The sequence below is a fragment of the Salvelinus fontinalis genome, unplaced genomic scaffold (genome assembly GCF_029448725.1).
Source record: "Salvelinus fontinalis isolate EN_2023a unplaced genomic scaffold, ASM2944872v1 scaffold_0258, whole genome shotgun sequence".
Lineage (NCBI taxonomy): Eukaryota > Metazoa > Chordata > Actinopteri > Salmoniformes > Salmonidae > Salvelinus > Salvelinus fontinalis.
Window position 1 is genome coordinate 102,389 of NW_026600467.1, and position 11,982 is coordinate 114,370.

General features: G+C 41.1%; 1 protein-coding gene across 1 annotated transcript; it reads right to left on the reverse strand.

The window, feature by feature from the left end:
* Window positions 1–383: 383 nt before the first annotated feature.
* LOC129845259 (ribonuclease inhibitor-like) lies at window positions 384–11,739 on the reverse strand. Its single transcript, XM_055913132.1, has 5 exons — window positions 11,735–11,739; window positions 11,263–11,436; window positions 6,755–6,928; window positions 1,172–1,345; window positions 384–563 (listed from the first exon to the last, which is right to left on the reverse strand). Exons 1-5 carry the CDS (start codon window positions 11,737–11,739, stop codon window positions 506–508), a joined length of 585 nt encoding a protein of 194 aa, XP_055769107.1. The 3' UTR covers window positions 384–505.
* Window positions 11,740–11,982: the final 243 nt, after the last annotated feature.

Sequence of the window (11,982 nt, forward strand, 5' to 3'; positions counted from 1 at the left end):
GGCTGCTCCTCTCTCCTACATGTCACCTTTCTGTTCTCCTCAGACAGAGAGAGGCGTCTGTCTACTGTGTTTGGGTCCAGTGTGAGATCACAGGCATCTGATGGATGAAACCAGACACAATATTAGAAATCATCATCATTCACATTAGAATGTTAACTCACTTTTCACTAATTCATTTAATGTAGATGTTTCTAGGTATCAAAAGGAGAAGTTAAGGTAACTTGAGACTTGTTGAATGATCATATGTTATACTGTATGGTAATATAAAACACACTTATTCCCATTAATTACACACACACACACACACACACACACACACACACACACACACACACACACACACACACATTGTCAAAGCAACTCTTTGTAAACTTTGGTTTCCCTGATTTCTGCTTCTGTAGAACTACAGCTGATATTTAATATGACCAAGTAAGTAATGATGGTGGTCTTTGACTTTGACTTAACTTGAATTAAGACTTATTCTTAGTCATATTCTTCACAGCAGTCAATACTCACATTTTCTAAGCCCAGGTTTCATTGTGTTCTCTCCACCATGTTCCACACTGTAGTGGTGAGCAGAAGAACAGACAGTCATTGAGGGATACACCTGAACTCAAACACACAGAATATAACTTTGTTATAGACGTCAACAAACACACACACACACACACCCAAACTGGAGACACACACACACACTGGAGAAACACACTCACCCCCAAACTGGAGACACACACACACACACTGGAGAAACACACACACACACACACACACAGACACAAACAAACACAGGCACTGGACACACACACACCCTGGACACACTGGACACACACATTGTGTGTGTGTTTGTCCAGTGTGTGTGTGTGTGTTTGTCCAGTGTGTGTGTCCAGTTTGTGTGTGCCCAGTATATGTGTGTGTGTGTCTCCGGTGTGTGTGTGTGTGTCTCCGGTGTGTGTGTGTGTGTGTGTGTTTCCAGTGTGTGTGTGTGTGTGTCCAGTGTTTGTCCAGTGTTTGTGTGTGTTTCCAGTGTGTGTGTGTGTGTCTCCAGTGTGCCTGATAAGTCACACACAGTCAGCATATAACTTTGTCCAAGTGGTGGTGAGAATGATTGTCTTAACTAGCCTGATAAGTCAAACATGTCTGATATGAACATTGACATAAACCCTCTACATACTTGAGTTTCTCCAGTCTGCAGTGTGGATCCTCCAGTCCAGCAGAGAGCAGTCTGACTCCTGAGTCTCCTGGGTGATTGTAGCTCAGGTCCAGCTCTCTCAGGTGTGAGGGGTTTGACCTCAGAGCTGAGACCAGAGAAGCACAGCCTTCCTCTGTGACTAGACAGCCTGACAGCCTGCAAAGAGTCAAATCATATTAAAATCACACTGATATTCATTGGCGGTGATAATAGTGGCAGTATATTTTTTCAATATAATCAGATACATCAGTGTCCTGAAACCTGCCATATCTACTCATAAATGAATGAATGTATCATTATTATAAATGACAAATTATCAAAGTATTGCTTGTAGATGGAAAAATGTATAGTACAAATATTTGAGTAGACTGACCAGACCAGTTTAAAAAGCAGTATCAGTCAAAAGACAGACAGTGAGGTATCAGATTTAGATTAAACAGAGTAAACAGTCCACACCATATCTATAATGACAGTGAGGTATCAGATTTAGATTGTATTGAGTAAACAGTCCACATCATATCTATAATGACAGTGAGGTATCAGATTTAGATTGTATTGAGTATACAGTCCACACCATATCTATAATGACAGTGAGGTATCAGATTTAGATTGTATTGAGTATACAGTCCACACCATATCTATAATGACAGTGAGGTATCAGATTTAGATTGTATTGAGTATACAGTCCACACCATATCTATAATGGTGTAATATATGGAATATATGGAATGGAATATAACTAGATGAGTCGTTTGGGAGTTGTTTATCAGCCAGCTCCTCTAAACCTCTAGCCACTAGATGAGTCGTTTGGGAGTTGTTTAGCAGCCAGCTCCTCTAAACCTCTAGCCACTAGATGAGTCTTTTGGGAGTTGTTTAGCAGCCAGCTCCTCTAAACCTCTAGCCACTAGATGAGTCGTTTGGGAGTTGTTTAGCAGCCAGCTCCTCTAAACCTCTAGCCACTAGATGAGTCGTTTGGGAGTTGTTTATCAGCCAGCTCCTCTAAACCTCTAGCCACTAGATGAGTCGTTTGGGAGTTGTTTATCAGCCAGCTCCTCTAAACCTCTAGCCACTAGATGAGTCGTTTGGGAGTTGTTTAGCAGCCAGCTCCTCTAAACCTCTAGCCACTAGATGAGTCTTATGGGAGTTGTTTAGCAGCCAGCTCCTCTAAACCTCTAGCCACTAGATGAGTCTTATGGGAGTTGTTTATCAGCCAGCTCCTCTAAACCTCTAGCCACTAGATGAGTCGTTTGGGAGTTGTTTAGCAGCCAGCTCCTCTAAACCTCTAGCCACTAGATGAGTCTTATGGGAGTTGTTTAGCAGCCAGCTCCTCTAAACCTCTAGCCACTAGATGAGTCTTTTGGGAGTTGTTTAGCAGACAGCTCCTCTAAACCTCTAGCCACTAGATGAGTCGTTTGGGAGTTGTTTATCAGCCAGCTCCTCTAAACCTCTAGCCACTAGATGAGTCGTTTGGGAGTTGTTTAGCAGCCAGCTCCTCTAAACCTCTAGCCACTAGATGAGTCGTTTGGGAGTTGTTTAGCAGACAGCTCCTCTAAACCTCTAGCCACTAGATGAGTCGTTTGGGAGTTGTTTAGCAGCCAGCTCCTCTAAACCTCTAGCCACTAGATGAGTCTTTTGTCACTATTCCAGTTCTTTAAGGGACACACCCACCTTGTTGAGACACATTTTTGGCCAATGTCTTTGACGTCCTCAAACACTCAATTCTTCATCCAATTACTGAGCTCATCTAGTTTAGTTGAGTCAAATGAAATATCTGTTGTTTCAAGTACATCATCATTTTGAATGTCATTCTGTTTTTCGTCATTTTCCATTGGTTGAAATCTGATAAGTGACAGGTCAGCTGACCCTGTTGTACCAGAAAGTGGTACAACAGCTGGTTCAGAGATCTGCAAGTTGGACCAGTTCTGGTGTTTCGGTAGAAAGGAAAACAACACATATATCCCTGTGTTTCCCTGGTGTATATATCCCTGTGTATCCCTGGTGTATATATCCCTGTGTTTCCCTGGTGTATATATCCCTGTGTATCCCTGGTGTATATATCCCTGTGTTTCCCTGGTGTATATATCCCTGTGTTTCCCTGGTGTATATATCCCTGTGTTTCCCTGGTGTATATATCCCTGTGTTTCCCTGGTGTATATATCCCTGTGTATCCCTGGTGTATATATCCCTGTGTTTCCCTGGTGTATATATCCCTGTGTTTCCCTGGTGTATATATCCCTGTTTCCCTGGTGTATATATCCCTGTGTTTCCCTGATGTATATATCCCTGTGTTTCCTCTGGTGTATATATCCCTGTGTTTCCCTGATGTATATATCCCTGTGTTTCCTCTGGTGTATATATCCCTGTGTTTCCCTGGTGTATATATCCCTGTGTTTCCCTGGTGTATATATCCCTGTGTTTCCCTGGTGTATATATCCCTGTGTTTCCCTGGTGTATATATCACTGTGATTCCTGTCTCTCTGTACCAGTTCATCTTGTATGTTCATCAAGTCAACCAGCGTTTTTCCCTACTCCTGCTTCTATTGTTTTTTGATAGTCCTCCCGGTTATTGTCCCTTGCCTGTTTTCTGGACTCTGTACGCGCCTGCCTGACCATTCTACCTGTCCTGACCTCAACCTGCCTGACCATTCTGCCTGTCCTGACCTCTAGCCTGCCTGACCATTCTGCCTGTCCTGACCTCTAGCCTGCCTGACCATTCTGCCTGTCCTGACCATTCTGCCTGTCCTGACCTCTAGCCTGCCTGACCATTCTGCCTGTCCTGACCTCTAGTCTGCCTGACCATTCTACCTGTCCTGACCTCTAGCCTGCCTGACCATTCTGCCTGTCCTGGCCTCTACTGACCCTGTCCTGACCTCTAGCCTGCCTGACCATTCTGCCTGTCCTGACCTCTAGCCTGCCTGACCATTCTGCCTGTCCTGACCTCTAGCCTGCCTGCCACACTGTACCTCCTGGACTCTGATCTGGTTATGACCTTTGGCCTGTCCACGACCATTCTCTTGCCTACCCCTTTTAGTATATTAATAAATATCAAAGACTTTAACCATCTGCCTCCCGTGTCATCTGGGTCTCGCCTTGTGCCTTAAACCACACTGCTATTCTTTGAGGGTATCACCTTTTATTTGAGGGTAGTTTAATACATGTCTGTTTCACCATTTAGAAAAATAAAACATGCTAACCTCTCACCTTTAACCTCAAATAAAAGGTTACATTCTGTACTGTCACCTAATGTGAAACATTGTATCTCAAATCCAAAATGCTGGAGCATAGCGCCAAATTTAAAACTGTAAGCTTCATTGTCCAAACACATGTGGTGTGGACTATGTGTGTCTGGTAAACACATGTGGATCTGGTGAAAAGTTAGTCATTGAGTGAACAGGTTTTTATTTTTTATATTATTTTATTACATTTTTACTAACGACATGCCACTTTGAGTAAGGCCAGTGTGACGATGTATGTGGATGACTCATCACTAAAAACGTCAGCTACTACAGCGACTGAAATGACTGCAACACTCAACAAAGAGCTGCAGTTAGTTTCAGAGTGGGTGGCAAGGAATAAGTTAGCCCTAAATATTTATAAAACTAAAAACATTGTATTTGGGACAAAACACTCACTAAAACTTAAACCTCAACTAAATATTGTAATAAATCATGTGGAAATTGAGCAAGTTGAGGTGATTAAACTGCTTGGAGTAACACTAGATTGTAAACTGTCATGGTCAAAACATATTGATACAACATTGGCTAAGATGGGGAGAAGTCTGTCCATAATAAAGCACTGCTCTGCCTTCTTAACAACACTATCAACAAGGCAGGTCCTACAGGCCCTAGTTTCTACCTTCTTAACAACACTATCAACAAGGCAGGTCCTACAGGCCCTAGTTTCTACCTTCTTAACAACACTATCAACAAGGCAGGTCCTACAGGCCCTAGTTTCTACCTTCTTAACAACACTATCAACAAGGCAGGTCCTACAGGCCCTAGTTTCTACCTTCTTAACAGCACTATCAACAAGGCAGGTCCTACAGGCCCTAGTTTCTACCTTCTTAACAACACTATCAACAAGGCAGGTCCTACAGGCCCTAGTTTCTACCTTCTTAACAGCACTATCAACAAGGCAGGTCCTACAGGCCCTAGTTTCTACCTTCTTAACAACACTATCAACAAGGCAGGTCCTACAGGCCCTAGTTTCTACCTTCTTAACAACACTATCAACAAGGCAGGTCCTACAGGCCCTAGTTTCTACCTTCTTAACAACACTATCAACAACGCAGGTCCTACAGGCCCTAGTTTCTACCTTCTTAACAACACTATCAACAAGGCAGGTCCTACAGGCCCTAGTTTCTACCTTCTTAACAACACTATCAACAAGGCAGGTCCTACAGGCCCTAGTTTCTACCTCCTTAACAACACTATCAACAAGGCAGGTCCTACAGGCCCTAGTTTCTACCTTCTTAACAACACTATCAACAAGGCAGGTCCTACAGGCCCTAGTTTCTACCTTCTTAACAACACTATCAACAAGGCAGGTCCTACAGGCCCTAGTTTCTACCTTCTTAACAACACTATCAACAAGGCAGGTCCTACAGGCCCTAGTTTCTACCTTCTTAACAGCACTATCAACAAGGCAGGTCCTACAGGCCCTAGTTTCTACCTTCTTAACAACACTATCAACAAGGCAGGTCCTACAGGCCCTAGTTTTATCGCATCTTGACTACTGTTCAGTCGTGAGGTCAGGTGCCACAAAAAAGGATTTAGGAAATTTGCAATTGTCTCAGAACAGGGCAGCACGGATGGCCCTTGGATGTATACAGAGAGCTAACATTAATAATATGCATGTCAATCTCTCCTGGCTGAAAGTGGAGGAGAGATTGACTTCATCACTGCCAGTATTTGTAAAATGTGCTGACATTCTGAATGTACAGAGCTGTCTTTTTAAACAACTAGCTCACAGCTCAGACACCCATGTATACCCCACAAGACATGACACAAGAGGTCTCTTCACAGTCCCCAAGCCCAGAACAGACTATGGGAGGCACACAGTACTACATAGAGCCATGACTACATGGAACTCTATTCCAAATCAAGTAACTGATGCAGCAGTAAAATTAGATTTAAAAAACAGATTAAAAAAACACCTTATGGAACAGAGGGGCCTGTAAAGAGATACACAGATTGGCACACACACACACACACACACACACACACACACACACACACACACACACACACACACACACACACACACACACACACACACACACACACACACACACACACACACACACACACACACACACACACACACACACACACACACACACACGATAAACATGGATTTAGTACTGTAGGTATGTGGTAGGGGCCTGAGGGCACACTGTGTGTTGTGAAGTCTGTGAATGTATTGTAATGTTGTAAAATTGTATAAACTGGCTTAATTTTGCTGGACCCCAGGAAGAGTAGCTGCTGCTTTAGCAAGAACTAATGGGGATCTATAATAAATACAATACAATACAAATACTTGTTGACCAACTACAGGAATACTGACCTCAGAGTCTCCAGTTTACAGTGGGGATTCCCCAGTACAGCAGAGAGCAGCTTCACTCCTGAATCCTTCAGGTCATTGTTACTCAGATCCAGCTCTCTCAGGTGTGAGGGGTTTGACCTCAGAGCTGAGACCAGAGAAGCACAGCCTTCCTCTGTGACTCCACAGCCTGACAGCCTGCAAAGAGTCAAATCATATTAAAATCACACTGATATTCTTTGGTGGTGAAAATAGTGGCAGTATAACGTTTTAACATTTTCAGATACATCAGTGTCCTGAAACCTGCCAGATCTATTCATAAATTAATGTATCATTATTATCAATGACAAATTATCAAAGTATTGCCTGCAGATAGAAACATGATTAGTACAAATATTTGAGTAGACTGACCAGACCAGTTTAAAAAGCAGTATCAGTCAGAAGACAGACAGTGAGGTATCAGATTTAGATTGTATTGAGTAAACAGTCTACACCAGGGGTGTCAAACTCAAATACCCAGTGGGCCAAAATGTAAAACCTGAACAAAGTTGCGGGCCAACATTGAACAAATGAACCTTTTAATATGGACCCAAACAAGTTTTGCTTTAACATTGAATATGGAACAAGCATCGCTTATTACCATACAATATATAATTTAATAGTGGAGACATGCAAAATCGAATTTCAAATGAAAAAACACATCAATGGCATTCATTTATTAAATAAATAAAATTTAAATAAAAATCGTATGCCTCTTTTCTATTTGCAGCCTTCTGATTTAAATACCAAAATAAACATTTTCTCCACTGGCTAATAATTTTACAAATAAAATGATAATAAATCAATCAACCATTCAAGCCCATTAAAGGGCCGGGCTGATTTTGCGATCTCTGCTGCCACTATATAACTAGCCTTTACAGCAGCCTCACTTTGTGATGTGGCTTTTTTGAACATATTCTGTTGTGAAACCAAACTTCTTTTCATCTCCTCTACTTTCTGGCTCCTTTGAGTCATGTCCAGGTCCTTGTATTTGTCATGGTGTTTCGTTTCATAGTGTCGTCTAATGTTGTACTCCTTACTTACAGCCACGTTGACTCCACAAACAAGACAAACAGGTTTGTCTTTTACATATGTAAACAGATATTCTGCCTCCCACTTGTCCAGAAAGCTCCTGTTTTCTGCCTTTCTTTTCGCCATTTTTGGGAAGGGATAGCGCGCTGACAGTTGTAGCGTCTATGTTGCTATGACTACTGTCACAGAGGAGAGGGCGTTTCTGGGTCCTGTCCTGATTGGCGCGCGAAAACAACAGCAGAGCATTATGGGATTCGTAGTATTAGCGGTGAATGCGCTGTATAATACCGGCGGGCCAGCTCTAGTAGTAATTTGGTATTGTCTCGCGGGCCAAATATAATTACCCCGCGGGCCAGATTTGGCCCGCGGGCCAGAGTTTGACACCCATGGTCTACACCATATCTATTTTGACAGTGAAGAAAACATTTTAAATGTGGCTCTATACTCCAACATTTTGGGTTTCAGATCAAATGTTTCATATGAGGTGACAGTCTATAATGTCAATATTTATTTGAGTGTTTTTTATAACATATCTGTTTCACTGTTTAGAAATGAAAGCATTTTATGTATCTAGTCCCCCTATTTGAAGAAGTCATAAGTATTCTAACCAATTCACTTATAGTGTATTAAAGTAGTCAAAAGTTTAGTATTTGGTCCCATATTCCTTGAACACAATGACAACATCAAGCCTGTGACTCAAACTAGTTGATTGTACTTGCAGTTTGTTTTGGTTGTGCTTTGCCCAATAGAAACTCAGTGGTGGATGATAACTGGAGTAATTATCTTTCTAAGTGAGTACATGTTTCTAAACACTACTAAAGTAATCCTGTTGATGCCAGAATCATGAATGAATCAGTAATAATAATGAGCGAGAAAGTTACATAGGCTACAACAAAACATGCTAACCTCTCACCATTACCAATAACAGAGGATACAACAAAACATGCTAACCTCTCACCATTACCAATAACAGAGGCTACAACAAAACATGCTAACCTCTCACCATTACCAATAACAGAGACTACAACAAAACATGCTAACCTCTCACCATTTCCAATAACAGAGGCTACAACAAAACATGCTAACCTCTCACCATTACCAATAACAGAGGCTACAACAAAACATGCTAACCTCTCACCATTACCAATAACAGAGGCTACAACAAAACATGCTAACCTCTCACCATTACCAATAACAGAGGCTACAACAAAACATGTTCACCTCTCACCATTACCAATAACAGAGGATACAACAAAACATGCTAACCTCTCACCATTACCAATAACAGAGGCTACAACAAAACATGCTAACCTCTCACCATTACCAATAACAGAGTCTACAACAAAACATACTAACCTCTCACCATTACCAATAACAGAGGATACAACAAAACATGCTAACCTCTCACCATTACCAATAACAGAGGCTACAACAAAACATGCTAACCTATCAACATTACCAATAACAGAGTCTACAACAAAACATGCTAACCTCTCACTATTACCAATAACAGAGACTACAACAAAACATGCTAACCTCTCACTATTACCAATAACAGAGACTACAACAAAACATGCTAACCTCTCACCATTACCAATAACAGAGGCTACAACAAAACATGCTAACCTCTCACCATTACCAATAACAGAGGCTACAACAAAACATGCTAACCTATCAACATTACCAATAACAGAGTCTACAACAAAACATGCTAACCTCTCACTATTACCAATAACAGAGACTACAACAAAACATGCTAACCTCTCACCATTACCAATAACAGAGACTACAACAAAACATGCTAACCTCTCACCATTACCAATAACAGAGGCTACAACAAAACATGCTAACCTATCAACATTACCAATAACAGAGTCTACAACAAAACATGCTAACCTCTCACCATTACCAATAACAGAGACTACAACAAAACATGCTAACCTCTCACCATTACCAATAACAGAGGCTACAACAAAACATGCTAACCTCTCACCATTACCAATAACAGGGGCTACAACAAAACATGCTAACCTCTCACCATTACCAATAACAGAGGCTACAACAAAACATGCTAACCTCTCACCATTACCAATAACAGAGGCTACAACAAAACATGCTAACCTATCAACATTACCAATAACAGAGTCTACAACAAAACATGCTAACCTCTCACTATTACCAATAACAGAGACTACAACAAAACATGCTAACCTCTCACCATTACCAATAACAGAGGCTACAACAAAACATGCTAACCTATCAACATTACCAATAACAGAGTCTACAACAAAACATGCTAACCTCTCACTATTACCAATAACAGAGACTACAACAAAACATGCTAACCTCTCACCATTACCAATAACAGAGACTACAACAAAACATGCTAACCTCTCACCATTACCAATAACAGAGGCTACAACAAAACATGCTAACCTATCAACATTACCAATAACAGAGTCTACAACAAAACATGCTAACCTCTCACCATTACCAATAACAGAGACTACAACAAAACATGCTAACCTCTCACCATTACCAATAACAGAGACTACAACAAAACATGCTAACCTCTCACCATTACCAATAACAGAGGCTACAACAAAACATGCTAACCTATCAACATTACCAATAACAGAGTCTACAACAAAACATGCTAACCTCTCACCATTACCAATAACAGAGACTACAACAAAACATGCTAACCTCTCACCATTACCAATAACAGAGGCTACAACAAAACATGCTAACCTCTCACTATTACCAATAACAGAGACTACAACAAAACATGCTAACCTCTCAACATTACCAATAACAGAGACTACAACAAAACATGCTAACCTCTCACCATTACCAATAACAGAGGCTACAACAAAACATGCTAACCTATCAACATTACCAATAACAGAGTCTACAACAAAACATGCTAACCTCTCACCATTACCAATAACAGAGACTACAACAAAACATGCTAACCTCTCACCATTACCAATAACAGAGACTACAACAAAACATGCTAACCTCTCACTATTACCAATAACAGAGACTACAACAAAACATGCTAACCTCTCACCATTACCAATAACAGAGGCTACAACAAAACATGCTAACCTATCAACATTACCAATAACAGAGTCTACAACAAAACATGCTAACCTCTCACCATTTCCAATAACAGAGGCTACAACAAAACATACTAACCTCTCACCATTACCAATAACAGAGGCTACAATAAAACATGCTAACCTCTCACCATTAACCTCAAATAAAAGATGCCATTCTGTACTGTCACCTAATATGAAACATTCTATCTCAAATCCAAAATGCTGGAGCATAGCACCAAATTTAAAACCTTAAGCTTCACTGTCCAAACACATATGGTGTGGACTATGTGTGTCTGGTAAACACATGTGGATCTGGTGAACAGTTATCACTTGTTGTCCAACTACAGGAATACTGACCTCAGAGTCTCCAGTTTACAGTGGGGATTCCCCAGTCCAGCAGAGAGCCGCTTCACTCCTGAATCCTTCAGGTCATTGTTTCTCAGATCCAGCTCTCTCAGGTGTGAGGGGTTTGACATCAGAGCTGAGACCAGAGAAGCACGGCCTTTCCCTGTGACTCCACAGCCTGACAGCCTGCAAAGAGTCAAATCATATTAAAACCACACTGATATTCTTTGGTGGAGAAAATAGTGGCAGTATATTTATTCAAAATTTTCAGATACATCAGTGTCCTGAAACCTGCAATATCTATCTATAAATTAATGAATGTATCATGATAAGAAATGACAAATTATTGAAATTCTGCTTGCAGATAGAAAAATGTATAGTACAAATATTTGAGTAGACTGACCAGTCCAGTTTAAAAAGCAGAATCAGTCAAAAGACAGACAGTGAGGTATCAGATGTAGATTGTAGTAAGTATACCGTGCACTTCATATCTATTTTCGATGACACTATATATAATACTGACCTCAGAGTCACCAGTTTACAGTGGGGATTCCCCAGTCCAGCAGAGAGCAGCTTCACTCCTGAATCCTTCAGGTCATTGTAGCTCAGGTCCAGCTCTCTCAGGTGTGAGGGGTTTGAACTGAGAACTGAGGCCAACACTTTACAGGATGTGTCTGTGAGTTTACAGCCAGTGAGTCTGCCAACACAGAAGAAATACAATGACAGACAGGT

What these genes read in the sequence shown, in the direction of transcription:
- LOC129845259 (XM_055913132.1), bottom strand. An exon ending in TGTAAACTGGAGACTCTGAG is followed by an intron (nt 6,929 to 11,262) that starts GTCAGTATTCCT and finishes GACTCTTTGCAG; the next exon opens with GCTGTCAGGCTGTGGAGTCA. An exon ending in TGTAAACTGGAGACTCTGAG is followed by an intron (nt 1,346 to 6,754) that starts GTCAGTATTCCT and finishes GACTCTTTGCAG; the next exon opens with GCTGTCAGGCTGTCTAGTCA.